Source organism: Colobus angolensis, unplaced genomic scaffold (genome assembly GCF_000951035.1).
Source record: "Colobus angolensis palliatus isolate OR3802 unplaced genomic scaffold, Cang.pa_1.0 Scaffold301, whole genome shotgun sequence".
NCBI classification, from domain to species: Eukaryota; Metazoa; Chordata; class Mammalia; order Primates; family Cercopithecidae; genus Colobus; species Colobus angolensis.
The window spans coordinates 3,702,470-3,722,610 of record NW_012116278.1 but is presented as its reverse complement, the minus strand read 5'-3'; the positions used below and the strand labels follow the sequence as shown (position 1 = coordinate 3,722,610).

Sequence of the window (20,141 nt, the reverse complement as noted above, 5' to 3'; positions counted from 1 at the left end):
TTAGCTGCATCCTGAGTAAGAGGGTTTACTTGAAATCTTCTCCTGGGATTTCACTGGAGAAATGCCTCTGCTTCCTTTGTGGGGAGGTATGGGGACTGAAGAATTGGTTTTCAGCAGGGTTCTTGTGGCTGCAGATGAAGCCACAGGAGCTGGTGATGGCCAAGGGCCCCCTGGACCCCACATTATGGTTCTCTTGGGGTTCTTGTCCTGTTACTCCATTGGATCTTTGCAGGCAGGTAGAATACGACAGAGTGAGCTTCAGAGAGGATAATTACCCATACAGAGTCACACAACCAAGAGTGCGAGGCTCCATTCAGCTCTTCACTGGGAAAAGGTTTCACTTGTTCTTCCTCATCTGCAAGCTCCAGGTGGAAAAATGATGATCACGGCTGTTCGTTATATCTTGTCGCGCTACGTCCCTGCTCAAAGAGCTTCTGTGGTTTTGTATCATATCACCACCAGCATGCTCTGGCCTCCTGCTTCTCCGACCACCCCCATCGTTCACCCTCTCGCCCATTCTATTCCAGTCATACAGGCCTTCCTGTGTTCCCTCCAAGCCACTTGAGGGCGTTCTTGCCTCAGGGCCTTTGCACTTGCTATTTCCTCTGCCTGCACTGCCTTTCTCCATGGAGCCGGCTCTGTGTTCATCCCATTCATCTCCTTAGAGCAGCCTTCCTTGATCCCACCCTCTGTTCACCGTCCCTCCCCAGTGCTGCATTCTCTGTCCATAACTTTACTTCCTTTTCTTCACAACACTGATCACTACTAGACATTTTCTCCCTGTTTCTGAAAGGATTTTATTTTAATTGTGGTTAAAAAGCATATAATGTAAAATTACCATCTTAACCATTTTTTAAGTGTCCAGTTCGATAGCATTAGGTACATTGTTGTGCAATCAATATCTAGAAATGTTTCCTCTTGCAAAACTGAAATTGTACCCACTGAGCAACTCCCCATTCCTCTCTCCTTGCAGCCCAGATGTTATTTTTATGTTCACTTTGTTTTTTACCTCCTTAATTAGAATGTAAACTCCTTTAGGGCAAAGAATGTTGTCTGTCTCATTCTTCCTGTGCCTAGAACGGGGCTGGAGCATGAAAACTCAGTAAATGTTTACCAAATGAATGAAAAATGAAGATTATAACAGCAGCTAACCTTTACAGCACCCTTGAATCCAATGCCAAATACTGCGCTTTACACACTTTCTATCTTGCCATCCCTGCTCCAACTTTATAGCCCCATTTTATAATTGAGGAAAACAAGATTCTCGGAGGTGAAGTCATTGGCTTTGGGTCACCCAGACAGCCAGTTAGTAGAGCAGCACTGGAATCCAGATGGGTCTGAAACAAGAGGTTGTATGCCCCGGTTTGCCCACTGGGGAAAAGAGTACACGCCCCAGCTAGAAGAATCTCACCCAACCTTGTTGCGTCAATCTCCATAGGCCCCTGGATCTGAGATACAATCATGTCACTGAGGGCTCTTGAGACATGAATAGGTGCAGAAAGAATGCTTGTAAACTCTCCAGACCTCTTAGATCAAACTGACTCTGCTGTTTATAATGAGGAGTCCCCACCTCCTGGGGGCTGATGGGGAGTGTTGAGTGTGTATGCCTGTGTGTGTTTGTGCGTGTGCATGGAGCTGCACACGTCTGGGGATGTTTGCAAGGTTCCCAGTGTGGCTCCAGATGTCAGAAGGATCTGGTAGTGAGTGCCTGTGGCTTGTTAGCAATGGGACTCAGGGCAGGCATCTTCAGTTCTGTGAGACTCAGTGTTCTCCTCTGTAAAATGGAGGTGATAGTCGCCCCCCACCCCAGCTCATCTGACTGTTGGAAGGAGTAGATGAAGTCATCTGTTATGCATGTAGTCCCGGGTAAATGGCAGCGCATAGAGAGGGTCTACAGGTTTGAGCGTGCATGCGGGCGTGTGTGTGTTCTAGTCTTGTGTGTGACTCTGGAGGGGGTCTTCAAACTCTGGGGTTCGAAAACATCAGAGCTGAAGGGGACTCAGAGTTCTAACTCCCTAATCTGAAGTTCAGAGAAGGGTAGTAACCCACCCGAAGTTGCATAGTAAGTTAGGGACAGCATCTAAACCAATCCCAGAGCTCCCTGCATAAGAGGGTCTAACATGGATACGTGTGGCTACCCTGTGTACCGTGGAAGCCCCCCCAGCTGATGGAAACTTGAAGTGTGAGGTTTCCTCTAGAGACCTCCTTACTCTTATGAAATGGCTCAGGTGATTACACCTTGTGCCACCTGAAAGCACACACTCAGCTTGGTTCTCTCCACCTACCCAGAGGCCTGGCCTGGCCATGCCTTACACCATAGTCTTTGGACTATCAGGACAGAGGGTCAAAGTTGGTACTGGGGCGTTGCCAGAGTCCTTCTCATTAGTATCTGGGTGGCCTATTCCTGCCTGGAATAGGAGCTGGGGCCAGTGGGAGAAGGGAAACAGCTATTTGGGTTAATATATGTGGTCAAGGCCTGTGATGGGGGCTTTATGAGAAGGGGCAGGTCCTGACAGGGGAGGGAATCCCAGCATCACGTGTGATGTGGTTGCTCAGCACATTCCAGACCTTGAGTCCTACTCAGTCTACTCCTCCATTGACAAATCCTAGCTCTGAGAGATGGTCTCACCTTATCTCTGCATTCAGAAGGAATGGTTGCGATACATGGTCTCTTGGTCACAGTTGCTCTATTCCAGTTCGTCTCACCAACTCTGCCAGAGCAGTGAATGACCCCCATGATGTCCTCTGCCTAAGAGCCACTGGGAGCAGAGAGAAAACCATGGGAATATGCGAACCATCACATGGTATCTGCATCCGTCTGGGGAACGCTTACTGAGCGCACACTCCATCCTGGACGCAGTACATATGGTGCTGAACAGAGCAGGCCAGGAGGCTGGGCCCTTGCAATTTCCAGGCCCAGATGTGTCCTCCCTGCCTGATGCAGCTTCTTTCCCCCACAGGGACACAAGGGCTATCCTGGACCGGCAGGGCACCCCGGAGAACAGGTGAGGGCCTCAGCCTCAGCCCTGCCCTGGTCGCTGTCCCTCCTCCCAGTCCCTACCTGTCTCTGGCCCCTCCCTAGATCCTGCGCTGTGAGCCAGCCTAGAGCCAGGCTGTTCTGCCTCTCACCCTGCTGGGGCCTCCAGCCCACTCCAGCCCACCCCATCTCTCTCGCCCAGCCACATTTGCCCAAAAGAGCCAGAGCCCGTGCCGGCCTGATGTTGGCATGAGCCGCGCAATGCCAGTTGGAGCCATGAATAGCTGGCCTGTTCCGGGCGATGTTAGGGGATATTATACACGCCACCACGGGATTTGCAGGAATTTTGGCTGGCCTGGCCCAAGTCAAACAGCAGCCCTGCCAGCATGGGAGGACCAGCCAGGCCTCCTCAGTGATTTCTTATTCCTGGGCTGCAAGCAGAAGGGGTTTTGTCCCTCAGAGCTGGTCTGACCGGTTTCACAGAGGGGTGGGCTTGGGGGCCCTACCCTTCCTCCTGTTCCCTCTCACGTTCCTGCCCCTCTCTTTGTTCATTGCCAGCCCCAGTCTCCTAGGGTCCGCAGACCCAGAGCTGGGCAGGGTCTTTCCTTTCCTTATGTTTCTCTCTGTTCCTTTGCAGGGGCAGCCAGGACCTGAGGGCAGCCCAGGGGCCAAAGGTTACCCTGGCAGGCAGGTGCAGTATATGGCTTCTGGAAGCTCTGTGGCCATGGTGATGTGGAGATGGCCACAGGTGCCCCGAGGCAGAGGGAGGCGGTGGGCTGGGGGCCAAGGAGCCGCACCTGCTGGGTGGACCCTAAGGAGGGAACTTTCCAGGGGGCTGGACCAAGGAAGCCTGTCTTTGCAGGCACAGGATAAGGCTGCATAGTAAGAGGAGGTCTGATTCTGTGGGGCTGGGGCTCCAGAGGCTCCTCCCACTCAGTATCCCTCCTACCCACCAGCCACCTCCCTGGGATCCTGGGGTTGTGGGGGTCAGGCCAAAGACTGCTAATCTAACCCCACCCCCATTCTACAAAGAGAGCAGCAGAGGCCCCAAAGAGGAAGGACTCACCCCAGGATTGGCAGCAGGTAGAGCGTCTCCATATGTCCTTGCCACTCTGTGTTTTGTGTTTCAGGGGTTACCTGGACCGGTAGGAGATCCCGGCCCCAAAGGCAGCAGGGTAAGTGGTTCCTGGCCAGTGCCACATGGGTGGGGTTCTAGGTGAGCATCACCTGTCCCGCCAGTGGGCTTGATGGGAGGTCAGAAGTATAAGGAGAGCCAAGGCCCTCCCACCTGAGCGCTCTCGGACAACAGAGGGGCAGCAGGAGGGCTGGGTGATGGGAGACCCTTGAGCCAGGTAAGCTGCTTGGTCCCCCTGGCCAAGAAGTCTGGGCAGCAAAGACTGTGCTGGGGGTTTGGCCACAGTCCAGCTACAAACAACTAGGCATTTGTTTGTTGTGTCTCCTGGCTCATCCCCAAGTTACAAGAGAGCCAGTATGGGCCACTTGAATTGCTTGTCGTCGAATCTTCAGAGACCTCCCTCCTATTCCCAACTGAGGGCTGGGGGGATCCACTCTTCTTGGAGGGCACCTGGTGTGTGAATGTTACCTACGCCTGCAGCCTGGTGGAGCTTCCAGATCTCCCCTTTCTTCAAGGCCCCCATGGAGCAGACCCTGAATAGCGATCAGCCTCAGTTTGCCTACCTTTACAATGGTCATGATGTCCATCTGTACCTGTAACCTGGTTATGTCAAGCTGACTTGACAGCTCAGGAGGGGGCCAACAGGTGGGGACTCCCATGTGGGTTGTGGAAAGACAGAGAAGGTTCTGGGTGGACTGAATGGGGTAAATGGAGTTGGAAAGATTTAGAGCTGGTGTGATGGAATCCTCTCTTCTACATATAAAGAAACTGGGTTCATGGCAGGGCCTGGATAGTCCCAGCTTACACTGCATGCCTAAGGTGGATCTGGGATGAGGACCCAGGTGTTCTGAGGCCTGGACTTGCTGCCTCTCAAGGAGTGCTCAGGAATGGGGTCACACAGTCCTTGGTCAGGACAGATCATGTATCCTTTGCTCCTGAGCCAAAGCTATTTATATTTTGGCAGGAGGGAGAAGAGAGAATGGTTGCAGTCTCAGCCCTAATCCCTGCAGCAGACTGGTGGCTGTTAGGAGAGCACGGGGAGGCGGGAGTGGGGGCTGGTAGGTGCATTCCCCAGGAGGTTACTGTGATAGGCAGGGCCTGAGGAGGCTCTTGTCCCAGGATGGTGGACTTCTTCCTTTATTCTGCTGCTCCCATGGGCTGTGCCCCCAGAGGGACCCCCTAAACCCAGGGAGAAAGGTCTTCTCAGTCCAGCCCCAGTCCTGATCTCCTGATCTGCCAGAAGGACAGGGCATGTTAATGACATCTGGCATTGCTCGACTTGCCTGCCAGGCCGGTGGCATCTCAAAGCCACATAGGAGGAGAGGACTGGTCTGGCCCCAGCACTCCTGTCTCTTACAGGCTGCACAGCCCTGGATGGGCAGCCTGGGTGAGCAGTGAGTCACTCAAGCTGTCCTTCCAACCCTGCCACCACCAGCCTCATATTTCTGAAGTAGGCAGAGGGCAGGCTTTGGAATCAGGATGACAGGCTTTGAGACCTGCCTTGCCCTCAGCTAGCTGTGGGACCTTGGGCAAGTCACTGGGCCTCTCTGAGCCAATTATTTTCTCACCCGTAAATCTGGGAGATAAGCCCTATTTGGAATGGTAGCAAATGGCACTCTTTCAGATTATGGATATTAATCATGCTGGATGCCAACAAGGAGGCTCAGTGGCCTCTTGGCCTTCCAGCGAAGGAGAGATGGTTGTGAGCCTCTGGGTTGCTTGTTTGAGGGAAGGCAGTATGCAGAGTGGTTAGGAGCCCAGGCCCAGGAGTCAGAAGACTTGAATTTGAATACCAGTTCTACCACATTTCAGCTGTGTGGTCCTAGGCAAGTTACTTCACCTCTCTGGGCCTAAATGGGCTTACCTCTACAGGGGGCTGAGTAATCATACTTCCTCGTGGCTGGGTGCGGTGGCTCACGTCTGTAATCCCAGCATTGTGGGAGGCCAAGGTGGGTGGATCACCTGAGGCCAGGAGTTCGAGACCAGCCTGGTCAACATGGCGAAACCCCATCTCTACAAAAGTAAATAGTAGGTGCACACCTGTGATCAGCTATTCAGGAGGCTGAGGCAGGAGAATCGCTTGAACCTGGTAAGCATAGGTTGCAGTGAGCCGAAATTGCACCACTGCTCTCCACCCTGGAAGACAGAGTGAGACTCCGTCTCTCTCTCTATATATAATTAATAAAACATAGCACTTCCTCGGGGATGGAATAAATGCTTTAATATATGCAAAGCACTGACAGCAGGCCTGGCCTGTCGTTCATGCTCAATAAACTTTAGCTTTGGTTAGAGTTATTATTAAATCATTGCACAAAGAGTGGCATGCAGATAGTGGCAGAAGCCCCGGGCGAGGTCGCTGCCCTTAAGAAGTTCCCAGACTAATGAGGACATGAAGCGTGAACACAAATAATGAAGATACAAGGGAGAAAGTGGAGAAAGATGCTACCGCGATGCAAAAATGGCATTGGGGTGGAGGGGAGAGATTGCTTCCAGCTTGGGGTATCAGGGATGCTTGCCCAAGGACAGCTCATGAGAGCTGGGCTTTGAAGGATTTGGCTCAGAAGTCATGAGGGATGGAAGGGACATGCCTGGTGGAGGGGACACAGTGAGGAAAGGCTGGGAGGGAGGAGATGAGACTCACCCTAGGGAAGAACCCCAGAAAGGTGATGAGCCCCGGCTGTGGAGTCAGCTGGACTTAGGTGACCCTTGAGCTGATTAGGAATTCCTTGAAGAGAATTCACAGCTCCACCGCTGACTAGTCATGTTGCTTTATCTACAGAGCCTCAGTTTCCTTATCTGTCCAGTATGGGTGATGACAATCTGGGGGTCCTTGTGAGAGTCTAATGTGGTAGCATGCATGTGCCTGGCACAATGTCGGCACTCCGGGTTCGCAGCCGCTGTTAGTTAATGCCATCACTCAGGCAGCCAGGGGTGAATGTAAGTCCTATCTCCAGGACCTTGAAGACCTAGGAGGAGCCGTGGCAGGAGCCATGGGCACCTGCCAGACCCCAGCCAGCTGGCTGAACGTCCTCACCCACCCAGAGCTCACCACTCGCAGTTGTTTATCCAGGAGCCATGGGCACCTGCCAGACCCCAGCCAGCTGGCTGAACGTCCTCACCCACCCAGAGCTCACCACTCGCAGTTGTTTATCCAGGAGCCATGGGCACCTGCCAGCATCCCTGGGGGTGGGGAAGGCTTGGTGCCGTGCTAGCATCTAACCCAGCCGCGAGCTTCCTTCTGCAGGTCCTGGAGCCCTGGCGCGGGGCGGGCCTCCTGTCGGCGAGCGCCCGCGCCCTTCCCTGGCGTGAGGGTATGTGCCTTTGGACTACATCGTGGAAGCCAGCACCATGCAGTCCATGGGCATATACACTTGCCTCAAGGCCTATGTCATCGAGGAGCCACCGGAGCTGCCACTGCCATCGGGGAGGAAGAGGAGGAGCCGGGATGTGGGATGGCAGGGGTGGGTGGGCTGGGGCAGGTTGGGCCGGCCACACCTCACCGCTTGACCTCTGTGACCCCACTTGTTCTCTTTCCTAGGGTTACATTGGGCTCCCAGGGCTCTTCGGCCTGCCAGGGTCTGATGGAGAGCGAGTAAGTTTGCTTCTTTGGTTATTCACCATCCACCAGCCACCCCTGCCCAAGCAGAGCAGGACCTGCCAGGCACCAGCCTGGGGAAGTCAAGGAATTCCTCCTGGAGGAGGTGCACTCGAGTCGAGTAGGAGTCTTATAAGGGGACAAGTCAAGGCAGATGCGTTCCAGGCATAGGGAACAGCATGTGCAAAGTCAGAAATTTACGGTAACTTGGCGAGTTTAACAATCAGCACCGCCAAAGTGCCGCGTGAGAGGGTGAGAGTGGTAGGAGTTGAAGCTGGAGAGGGCCCTGGGGCAATGTCCTAGGTGCCCAGGACTAAGGTCAGGAAAGGGACTCTGTTCTGAGGGTATGCAGAGCCTCTTGAGGACTTGCAACCAATGAACACCAGGCCCACTTTATAGTATGGATCAGGGGTCTGCAAACTATGGCCCATGGGCCGAATCCAGCCAGTTATCTGTTTTTGCAAACAGTTTTATTGAGCTCAGCCTTGCTCATTCGGTTACATATTGTCAATGCCGCTTTCTCACTACAATGGCAGAGTTGAGTAGGTGTGACAGAGACCGTATGGCCCGCAGAGCCAAAGATATTCACTATCTGCCCCTTTCCAGAAACCATCTGCTGATTCCTCTTTTAGATAGATCAGTTGGTTTACTTGAGTAAAATGTGTTGGTGAGGGGTGGGGACAGCAAGAACAGGTGGCAGGAATTCCAACAGCCTGAGAACAAGATGCTGTGGCTGTAGCTGGCTGGGGGCAGTGGACCGGGGTAGAGGTGAGGGACAGTGGGGAGGGGAGACTGGGCTGGAAACCTGGTCTCTGCTTGGGCCCTGAGGTCTCTGAAGAGCTGAGGACTCCCAGGCAGAGCAGCTGTCTGGGGAAGGTGGTGGGGCTGGTTTGGTGGCAGGCAGTGGATGCTATTTCCTAAGATCCCTGTCCTTCCAAATCAAGTATCAAAGTCAGAGGAGTCCAAAAGATGGTGTGGGAGCTTCTCACGGACCCCTGACCCAGCCTAGAGGTCCATTAGAAGCCCTTGGGGTGGTGGCCTTGGGACCTTCCTCCCCGCCCCCTCCCAACCTGAGCCCGTATCTGTGGGAACTCAGTTGTAACCTCCATAAGCTGGGTATAGAGAATCTTAGGACAGCTGGAGCCTGGGCATTTATGAAGCATCTGCTGAATACAGGAACACTGGCATTTCTCTGTCTCTTAGGTCACCACAGACCCCGACCGTGCCATCCGTCCGACATGCATGTCACTGGGGCTGCCACGTAAATGGCGCACATTGCAGGCCCTCTGTGACTTCCTGCCATGGGTGGCTCTGGGCTGGTTTGGGGCAAGCCTGACTGTCCTTGCTGGCATCCTGCCCTGACGTCTACCCTGTCTCTCCCCTGCAGGGCCTGCCTGGTGTTCCTGGCAAGAGGGGCAAGATGGGTATGCCGGTAAAGATTTTCCGTGTCTATTACGCAGACTCTAGTGGGGAACCCCACCTCCCACGGCCACGCTGCCCTGGCCGCCTGCTGCCTGGCATCTTCTGCTTCTCTCCCTGCTTTGAGTGTGGGGGCCGCATGTGGGGTTGTCTGGCCACAGGACCTGCTGCTGGCACACAGCGTGACTGGGGCCTGGCTGGGACTGGGGCTTCCGTGGGCTCTGGGCCCCCCTGGGGTTGGCTCCTCTCTCCGTGTGGGCAGCAGTGGCTCTCCAGTGCAGTTCTGTGTCTGGGGGCTTCTGTCTATTTGTGTCTGTGGGTCTGCTGTGACCTTGGCCAGACCAGGTGACTGTGCTCCCTTCTCAGGGAACACTCAGTCTCCACGTTTTCTTGGTGTCATTCTGCTCTGTCCAGTTTGCTCATGCACACACAAGGCCAGAGGACAGTGGGGTGTATGGGCAGGGCCACACAGGCATGACCCAAAGAGGGGCTCAGCAGTGACCCCCAATCCACCAGCTCTCTCTATGACTCCCCATCATGGGAGGAAATTGTTTTGCCCCTTGTTTGTTCACGTGCAGAACGTGGAGAAAGAGCCAAGGCATGGAGAGATTAAGTCACCTGCCCAGGGTTTCAGGAGGAGTAAACAACTCAGTTGGTCTAGCCAGGATTCGAACTCAGTTGGTCTATGCCCGGGGTTTTTGATCTCAGTGGCCGCTTGAGGCAGCCTCTCAGGGTCCCCAGTTGGCAGTCATATTGTAAAAATAGGTTCCCTAGACTCTTTGCCTGGAAGGAAGGTCATTCATTCCAGTTATTGAGAAGGGGGAAACTGAGGCTCTGAGAGGCAGAATGAGATATCCAGGGTCCCTCTGCCACTGCCTTGCAGGTTGACCCCTTGACTTGGAACCATGGTCAGCCCAAGTCTGGGCCTGCCATCGCTGATGGTTGGTGAGGAAGGGAGTATGAAGAGGAGGCCTGGAGCATTCGAGAGTGCTCAGAGGGGCCTCTCTGTGATTCTGCCACTGATGGGCATGTTAACTGTTGGAGCCTTTAACCTGGGCCCTCTGGGGGCCAAAGAGGAAAAACAAAGAAAAGAAAGAAACAAGTCCTGGCCTCAAAGAACTGACAGAGGAGGTCCCTCTGCCCCCAACCTAGACCCCTCTGTGGCCCGGACAGGAGGTCTTCTCTAAGGTCCAACACCTGACACATAGACCTGGGCAAGGAGCAGCACCTGATGCTCCCAGCTGCAGGGCAAGGACCTGGAGTCTGAGAGGGCTGGGCTGGCACCTGGGGTTGTCCCTCAAGCCAGTGTGACCTTAGGCAAGGCGATTCATTCATCCAGTGATTATCTGTTCATCCCATGAATATCTGTTGAATGCCTACTATGGGCCAAGCGTTGTGCTTCGTTCGGGCAGAGCAGTGCATAAGACAAAGTTCCCACTCTCTTGGGGCAGACAGACAGATGCACAATCACTGAATGGGGAAATGGAAGAATGAACGATTAAATGAAGGTTAGATAGTGCTGAATCTAAGAGAGAGTAGGATAGGGAGACAGGGAGTGCTTGGGGGTTGGGATATTGGATAAGTTAGTCCAGAAAGTCTCCCTCACTTTATGAAGACTCTCAGTGAGGTGGCGTGGAAGCTGTGTGGCTTTCAAGGCAAAGGCCCTGGGGAAGAAGCAGGCTTGGTTCAAATTTTCTGAACCACAGTTTTCTCTTCTGAGAAATGGGGACAATAGTATGGCTCATAAGATCATTGTGCTTGTCACTTAGTAAGTGCTCAATAAATGGAGCAGCCCTTGTTCCTATTTCCTGAATGGCTGAGGGGATCTCTGTATTGTGTGACACTGAGCCAATGACTTCACCTTTGCTGGGTCTGGTTTCGCACGGTTTAAGTTGCAGAGTGCGAGCATTTGACTTGCTTAGGTGATCTCAGCTGGGCCCTACCCCAACACTCAGGCCAGCCTCCAGGGTCACCTTTGGGGGATTTGTTCAGACGCATCCTAGGAGCCAGGCATTGCTGCTTTACGGATGAGATCGCTTCTCGGAGAGGTAAATGATGAGGTCAAGGTCACATGGCTGCTCAGTGTCAGAGTTGGATTAGAACACAGCCAGAGCTTTCAACTCCAGTGCCAGAGTGTAGCTGTTTAGAGCTTGGGGTCCGGAGTCTCCTGAGTGTGGAAGAGGCAAGACCCAGGAAAGCCTGGGCATGTCATGGCCTCTTCTCCAACCGGACACCACAAGGAATGTCAGCAGGGCCATGCCTCAGTTTCCCCCTTCCACCCCATCCTCTGCATCCTCCTCATCTCCCCTCCCGGCAGCCCCTTCATACACCTTCTCCCTGCCGTGTTCCTGTGTTCTTCTTGGAGCCGAAAGTCATCCTGTTCATGGCCTGGCTTAGAAGGCAGTCCCAGTTTTGAGGTCCCATGATCCTGCCTGTGTGAGATAAGGCCACTCATTCATTCCTCACTCAACCAAAGATTATTGGTTGAATATATTACTCTATGCCAGGTGCTAGGGATAACACTGTAGCCAAAACAGACAAAAATCTCTGTTGTCGTGAAGCTCAAATTTTAAGGGTAGAGACGATCAATAAACAGGACGAATAACCAGAAGAGGGCATGGTTGCCACCCTAAGCCCCCTGCAAGCGAAAGGAAGCAATGTGTATTGAGGCCCTTGGTGTGCATAGTGTTTGAACCACATGCGATCCTCCCAGTGAACCTTTGAGGTGGGATTGATTATCCCCATTTTCCAGATAAGAAAACTGAGGCTTAGACTGTCAAAGCCATTTGTCCATAGACCCTCTGAACCCTTGCCCGACTGAGAACTTCTGTCTACTTCCTTGCTTTTTGCCTTTAACCTTCTAAGACTAGGCTCTGACCTCCATGACAAGTGTGTTCCCTGGCACCGGGGTGTCAGATGTGGGTGCAGGGAAACACCTTTTCAGCCCTGGGCCTGTGCAATACCCTTGAGAGCTGTGAAAATACCCTCGACTCTGTTCCAGTCGCCGTGGCCAGCAAATCGGCAAGATCTGTGTCAGATATGATTTAATGTGTGCGTAATGGGACTTCACATCGGCTGAGTCCCTACAGCTTTGTCTCTGCCTCCGCTGGGCCTCTGAGTCCGCCATGGCTCTCAGCCTGAAGACTCCGGACAGTCTTTAGGGCCATCCCTCTGTTGCTGGTGTTCCCAACCCCTTGATCTACATGGTGGGGTTGGGGGCTCCTGTCATGAGTGCTTTTTCCTCCTTATCCAAGCTTTAGGCCGGGCAGTTTCTAGGCACTTATTAAGAAGAGGAAGTGACAGGGGAATGAGCTGAATTCCTTCATGCCAGATCGCAGCTGGCGTCATTTCTGGCAGGGCTGGTGATGATTTTGCTGTAGTCGGTCTTTCCCCAGCAGGCAAAACCTCGGGCCCATGCATGCGGCCTCCTCAGTATCTAATTTGGAAGGGTGATGTGTGAGAGTCTTTTAGTAATGGGAGCTGAGGAAGAGACAGTGGTGGTCAAAGCACATCAGAGCTATAGGAACGTTAGTGATGGCCTGGCCCAAACTCTTTTTTGGACAGATAAGCAGACATAGCCCAGAGAGGGCAAGACACTTGCCCGAGGTCTCACAGCAAGTTGTTGGCAAAGTCAAGACTTGAACCCAGAACTCTTGCTTTCCAGGACAGGGTACTCTCCCCGTGGCTCCCTCTTCTCTCTGCTCCCATCTTCAACCTCCAGAGGAAAGCTTGGTCCACAGCTCTCAGCTCTCCTCATACCTCCTGCTAAGAGAATGTGCTGTGGTTTTCTGAGGAGGGGTCCAGATAGAAAATGTTACCAGCTTTGGCTGGAGCTGAATGGGTTTCTCCTGCCTGTCCTGGCTTGTTGGACATGGCTCAGTGTCACTCACAGTGAGAGACTGAGCCATGTTTCCCAGCCAAGGGTCTCTACAAGCAGGCTAGGAAGATGCTGCAGTGAGTCCTAACTGTCTTATCCAAATGTACTTTCAAGCCCGCTGGGATGGCCCTGTAAGGCAGGCCACCACGCACAGCTTTTCTCATAGCCCCTGGCCAGGCCTGCCAAGACTGGCCTCATGCAATGAGTCCGGAGGGAAGACCCTGAAGCTTAGAGCTGGAAGGGCCCAGCCCTGGCACTGACTCCCTGGGGTGTGGCTCAGGGATGATTGGGACCTGCCCAAGGCCACGCAGTCCTCTGGGAGGAGGCAGGGCTTGTAACACAGTGCATTTGGGCTTCAAGTTCATGGCTCTTTCCAGTTCTCAGATTACAGGGAGCAGGCAGCCAAGTGACAGAGAATTTCTATTTCCAAGTAGGGAAATTGAGGCCAAAGCAGATTAAAGTTCTTAGCTGAGGTGATGCTGTGAGCTGGGGATGTGGTCTCCAGTGACTGAGATGTGAGCCAGAGCTGACCCAGGCTATTGGTGCCCCTGGAATCCTGGAGAGAACTCTGCCTTCCTATCTTCTCCTTGTCCCCTGAGGTGACTTTTCTTGAGTAGATTTCCTAGTGGATTTCAGGAGACCAGGGTAAAAACATGTTTAGACCACGAGAGGAGGGTGCTGGGAAACCTCAAGGGGTCTTTCCATGTCAGCACGCTTGGAGGCTGCACACCTAGAAAAGGATATGGCTGCTTCAAGTGCAGTAGGAAGGATGCAGGTTAGACTTAAGCAGGAACTTCCAGGCTTTGGAGAATATCCACCTGATAGAAGTTCTCCAAGATCCTTTTGCGGGCTCCTTCTAGAGGTTACTAAATATTCCCACTCTTGATATAAACCCTGACTAGTGTAGTGACGGCACATTAGAGTTGACCAGGGGTTGGATTAGAAACATCTCACCGTTTCTTCAGCCCAGCCCTGCCAGGTGAGTGGGACAGTGCTGACTGTTTTGCAGACCAGGGACCTGAGCCTTAGAAGCATGAGTGGAACTTTGAATTCTAGATGTTCCTTGCTTCCCTGCTCCTGTATCACACTCCCTGGGGCAGACGTTGGGGTGGACACTTCCTGGAGGCAGAAGAGTGGAGGAGATGGCCTTCTGCGTTCTCCTTGGCATCCTGCTCTGGATGTGGTGGCGAGAACAGTCCCTGTCCTCAGCTGTATTCCTCTGAGTTGTTGTGGCCAAGAGAGAATGCAGAGTCTCACTCCTGAGCCTTGTTCTATCTCCTCCTGGGCCTTGTTCTGCTCCAAGTACGAAGCGTTCAGTTCTCCAGAGGGGCCCGACCTGGGAAAGTAGAGAAACCACGTGGCTGGGGCCCCGGCAGGGAGCCGAGCTCATTCCTTGGGCCTGGGGCCAGCCTGCTGCAGCCAGGAGCTCGGGCATGTGGAGGAAGGTCCCTGCTGCTAGCCAGGCTGGGCATGCATGCCATGTGGTCGCCTTACACATGTAGGCATGGCCAGAGAGAGGGAAGCAGATGGGGTTGAAGTGGGGGCTATATATCCAGCTCAGCATCCGCTGCTCTAAGACCCAGGGAGCTCTGGGGTGACTGCTGGAAATGGCTCTGCCACTTAGTAGTGGAGGGATGAGGCAAGGTAGTGGGTGAGGGGGCTCTTGGGTGTGTTCTGGGCCATAGTCTCCCCATTGGTGTAATGAGGTGGTGAACATCAAGAACATCTCAGGTCTTTTCATCCTTAGACCTGTGATTGTTCCAATCAAAGATTTGTTCCAGCACCTTTAAAGCTCTTTTTTCCAAGCACTATGCTCTTAATTACAAACCCTAGATTCCTAGAGGTCATCTGCTTGACCCCTCCACTGGAAGGAAGATTGAAGATGGAGACAGGGGGTGCCTCCCTGAGGCCCTCAGCATGTCCAAGCAGAACCAGTCCTTAGCATCAATCTTGCCATTCCTTTTTGCACATTAGCTCAGGACTCTAATGAGCCTTTGAGAACCTGTAGGCTGGTTCTAGTCCATCTCTTCATTCGGTGTTCAGTTGTAGCTGAGAGAACAGGTTCTGGGGTCACACTGTCTGGGTTCAAGTCTCATCTCTGCTATGCCAGGGATGTGTGACTTTGGAAACTTTTCCTAACCTCTCGGAAGCACAGTTTCTTCCGCTCGAAAATGCAGCCAATAATAGGACCTGTTGGGTGGTCACGCTGTTGGAGTTGACTGTTGTTATGATTGTTTCATCACACCATCATCACCCTCTGGTTAGACTCAGGCTGCATTTTGTCTGCAGAGGTTACGCCCCTCCAGAAATTGACTCAAAATTCTGATGACCGTCTCTGTCTTGCTTATACCTCGGAGACATTCCCTCATGTGGCTGTCGCCTCCCATGTGGCAATGAGGCACTCTCACTGAGGCACCCTCCATGTGGCGTGTCAGCTCATCCTCACAGCACTCCCTTTTGGATGGCAAAGAAAACTGAGGCCCCAAGAGGCCCGTGGGTGGTGCAGTCAGGACTGTCGTGGGACAGGCTGGCCCAGCAGCTGGGCCTGAGAGGAGTCTTTGGGCCAGCCAGGAAGGGCCTCTGAATGCAGACCCATGGGTCTGAGACCTGCCCGGTGACTGCTGTATGTGAATATATTGGGCATCACAGGGTTCTAAAGGGTCCTTAGAGATCACACACCCTCCACCTGAGCAGGACAGAGGGTCAAGTGTGGGGGCCTGCCCAAGGTCAGCCAGCCAGCCTGGAGGAGGGCCAGGGCTCATCCGCGGGTCATCTCCATATGCTGGACTTGGAGAATGGAGCAGGGACTACTCAAGTCCTGTTCCTTGTAGACCGTGTGAAGTCAGCCAGGTGCCCAGCCAGACAATATCCCCCTTGTCTCAAGGAGTTGCTTTCCTCTCCTACCAGGTCCTTCTACCCCAAAGTCCAGAGGCCAGAGGTGGGAACTCATTGCCTTCAGAAGGCGCCCCTGACTGGGCGCCATGGCTCACACCTGTAATCCCAACACTTTGGGAGGCCAAGGCAGGCAATCACTTGAGCCCAGAAGTTCGAGACCAGCTTGGGCAACATGGAGAAACCCCATCTCTACCAAAAACACCAAAATTAGCCAGGTGTGATGGTGTGCGTCTGTAGTCCCAGCTACTTGGGAGGCTGAGGCGGCAGGATCACTTGAGCCCAGGAGGCAGAGGTTGCAGTGAGCAGTGATCATGCCACTGCACTTCAGCCTGGGTGACAGAATGAGACCCTGTATCATGAAAAAAAAAAAAAAGGAAGAAGGCTCCCCTGGCCACAGCCCACCTGGCTGATTCTTGTCCCAGGAGGTGAGACGATCTACCTTCAGCATAACCAAGAAGGACTGGTTTAGGTGAGACTGGAATTTGGCAGGTGAGACCCTAAAGATGTGGGAGGAGGAAGCTTGGGTAAGGTCAGATATGCCCCCACAAAGACATGATCTGGATACACACACACACGCATACACCCTCCCCTGCCGCACTCCTCTGCCACCCTCTGCAACCAGTTGGACATGCGTCTGAGCAGCCTCTGCATACCAGGCTTTGCCCGTGCATAGCTCATATGAACATGCCAAACTCCAGAGGTGGACCTGGGCTCTGCTTGCTTTATGACCTTGGCCATGTGATGTTGCCTAACCGAGCCTCAATTTTCCCATCTGTGAAATGGGACCAATAACTTTTCCCTCAAAGATACATATCAAACGCAAATGAAGTCTTGCATGCAAAGTGACTAGCTTGGTCTCAATTTCATTATCGTCTTCTCATTTCCTCCTTTTGGTGTCTGAATGAAGCCACACCTTCTGTGGGGTGAATGTCAACCCAAGAGGACTTCCTGGCAGGGGAGGGATTTGAAGGGAGTAGGGCTGCGGGGCAGGGCCAGGCTAAACACCTGGTTACACACACACATTTCAAAGTGTCTTTGCCTAACCAGTAGAGACTCTGGTTTGGGTTTTGTTTATAGGTTTGGTCCTTTGGGTTTAGTGTGCTCACTGGACTCCTCTAATAGTATTAGAAACCAAAAACAGGATGATCCTCCGTGAGGAATGTTTACCATTTGAATCATAGCTCCAGCATTCACTTGGTCAGGAAAACGTGTGCTTTTTTTTTTTTTATTTTATTACATTTCCCTGGAAAAACAATGATTTGAATTCAAGGAGGGGAGGAGAACAGGTTTCCCCCAACTCCAAGCTTGAGGACTTTCTTTTCCTTTTGAAGTAGGAATGGAGTTCTGTCCCGGGCCCCTGAAGGCGTCCTCACAGCTGATATTTTTCCAGCTGCCTATCTCCCCAGAGCGTGGAGCGGCCTCCAGAGTGGGGTCAGGGAGGGGGCGGGAGGGACAGACCTGCCTGGGCCGGGCAGCTCAGCATCTCTCCGAGCTGCTGAAACACCTGTGGAGGCTGTGCTCATGTTCACTGGTGGTGTGACTTTGTGTGACCTTGCCACTTAACTCTTTCACAGCCTCACTTCCTTTATCTGTCAAATGGGGATCATGATTTCACTGGGTGGCTTTTGAAGAACATGCCACAATCAGAGAAGGTCTGAGCTGGGAAATGCAACAGAGGCCTTCCCCTCCTTGACCAGTGGGGAAACGGAGGCTCTTAAAACTGGCCTAGATCCAGCTTCCGGCCCCTAGTCTGTGTCTTTCCCGTTCCATCAGGACCAGGTCTCAGAACAGAGGATTGGCATTTTCTTTTTTTCTTTTTTTTTTTTTATTATACTTTAAGTTCTAGGGTACATGTGCATAATGTGCAGGTTTGTTACATATGTATACCTGTGCCATGTTGGTGTGCTGCACCCATCAACTCGTCAGCACCCATCAACTCGTCATTTACATCAGGTATAACTCCCAATGCAATCCCTCCCAGGAGTGGCATTTTCATGCTGGGGAGCTGGGTACCATTTTCTTTTCAGAGACTGAGTAGAAAAGAAAAGGACCCATGAGAAATTCTTTATGTGTGGGTGCTTGTCGATGGTAGAGGTGACCTCAGGACTCCACTGTCTGCCCATGACCAAGGAGTGAGACTGCTTGGACATTGTCCTTGTGTCCCCCCTGGGGGTCTGGATCAAAGCCCACCCTGAAGGTGAAAACACTAACCTACAGATGTTTGTTCTCTCTCATGCCCTCCAGGGGTTTCCTGGAGTCTTTGGGGAAAGAGGCCCTCCGGGACTGGATGGAAACCCTGTAAGTATTTCAAGTCCTCGGGAACAGGAGAGAGATTCCGAGTGAACACACAGCAGATTTTAGGAGTCCACGCTTTAGGGTCAGACAGACCTGGGTCAAATCCCAGCCCTGTCAACTACCAGCTGGGTACCCTTGGGCAAATTACATGACATCTCTAAATGCTAGGCTCCTGTCTACTGTGACTGCCCTGTCGCCCCCCGTAAGAGTCCCCAGCCCACTGAGCCCCTGGGTCCAAAGCTCCAGGCTGCACCCAGTTTCCAGGACTTTGGAAGGTTCATGGATCACTCCTCACTGGAGAGGCCCCGGCTGCTGCCATCTGACAAAGCATCAGAAGTGTTTATGGGCCGGCAGAGGCTTGGGGAAGCAAACGGTTTGCAGGCCGTGTTTGGAGAAAAGGAAGAACTGAGTTCCAAAGGAATCTCCACCACAGGCATGTTTATAGAGTTTGTAAATAATTAGAGGCCCAGGCTCCGTTCCACGAGGAGCCAGGTCAGCCTGACCTGGGGAGCCGACTCTGTCTTTCCCTTCCCGGCTCCAGGCCGTGGTGGGAGAAGGTGTTCATGGTCCCCCATCTCTCCTTGGGGCTTCCTGCCTGAGCAGCTGTGCCAGCTGTGCCCTCTCCAGTGGTGGCTGCTGCATCAGTTCCACAAATGCTCCCTGAGCCTGACCCAGCCAGGCTCCCTTGGAGATTAAGCCTTGACCTCAGAGCCCTACGGACCTGGGTTTGAATTTTCTTGTACCACTTGTCAGGTGTGTGAACTTTGAAAAATCCATTCACCTCCCTGAATCTCAGTCTCCTTGTCTGCAAATTGGGGGAATCAGAATTCCAACCTGAGGCCGGGTGCAGTGGTTCACGTCTGTAATCCCAGCACTTTGGGAGGCCTAGGTGGGTAGATCACTTGAGGCCAGGAGTTCAAGACTACCCTGGGCAACATGGCAAAACCCCGTCTCTACTAAAAATACAAAAAATTAGCTGGGCGTGGTGGTGGGCACCTGTAATCACAGCTACTTGGGAGGCTGAGGGGGGAGAATTGCTTGAACCTGGGAGGTGGAGCTTGCAGTGAGCCAAGATCATGCCACTACACTCCAGCCTGGGCAAGAGAGTGAGACTCTGTCTCAAAAAAAAAAAAACGGCCGTCATGAGAATGAAAGGAGGGCAGCCAAGGTGTTGCACTCATCACACAGGTTCAGTGAGTGAGGCTGTGTAAAATACTGGGTAGTCTGGGGTACAGTCCTGACCTTGAGGAGTTCATGGGCCATTGCTCTCCTCTGTCACACAACAGGCAGTGGGATGGGTGGGATTAGAGAGGTCCCAGGTGCCTCTTTGGAGAAGAGAACAGGGAAGTAACATTTGCATTGGGATGAGGAGATAGGTGGGGAGACATTGCAGGTGGAGGAAGGGGCACCAGCAAAGGCATGGGGTGGGGGGAAATCAGAGCCTCTCCCTCAATACATCACTTGTTAGATTAACTGTTAAAGATATGCAGTATCGTTCTGCGAGTTTCCTTGGGGAGCGGCAGGGAAGTCTTTATGCTCCTGGCATAGAGGAACAGAAAAGACCTGATGTCCGTTTCTTCCCCTCATTTGAAGCGAAGGCTGTTGCTTACTTCTCATTGCTAATCACAATGTCTAGAGCCCTGGAGTTTTATATTCTCACTTTTCAATTTTGAACTTGACTTAAACCCCTCCACCTGTCATTTCTCATGTGGGCCATGGAAGATTCACGTTTAAGATGAGGAAACTGAAGTGTAGGGGGGTAAATCACACACACAGCCTCGTCTCCTGACTCCCAGGCTAGAACTCTTTCCAGCCTCTGGGGGGCCCTGGAAGAAGGACATGTGGGCCGGGCGCGGTGGCTCAAGCCGGTAATCCCAGCACTTTGGGAGGCCGAGACGGGCAGATCACGAGGTCAGGAGATCGAGACCATCCTGGCTAACACGGTGAA

The 20,141-nt window shown here is 52.9% G+C and overlaps 1 protein-coding gene across 1 annotated transcript in view; it reads left to right on the top strand.

Annotated features, from left to right (window-relative positions):
• Nucleotides 1-20,141, top strand: part of COL27A1 (collagen, type XXVII, alpha 1) — a 175,055-nt gene that overhangs the window by 63,029 nt on the left and 91,885 nt on the right. Inside the window, exons 12-17 of the mRNA XM_011950124.1 lie at nt 2,961-3,005; nt 3,615-3,668; nt 4,108-4,152; nt 7,651-7,704; nt 9,095-9,139; nt 18,143-18,196. Of these exons, the coding sequence (XP_011805514.1) occupies nt 2,961-3,005; nt 3,615-3,668; nt 4,108-4,152; nt 7,651-7,704; nt 9,095-9,139; nt 18,143-18,196 (297 nt within the window). The remainder of the gene's footprint in view (nt 1-2,960; nt 3,006-3,614; nt 3,669-4,107; nt 4,153-7,650; nt 7,705-9,094; nt 9,140-18,142; nt 18,197-20,141) is intronic.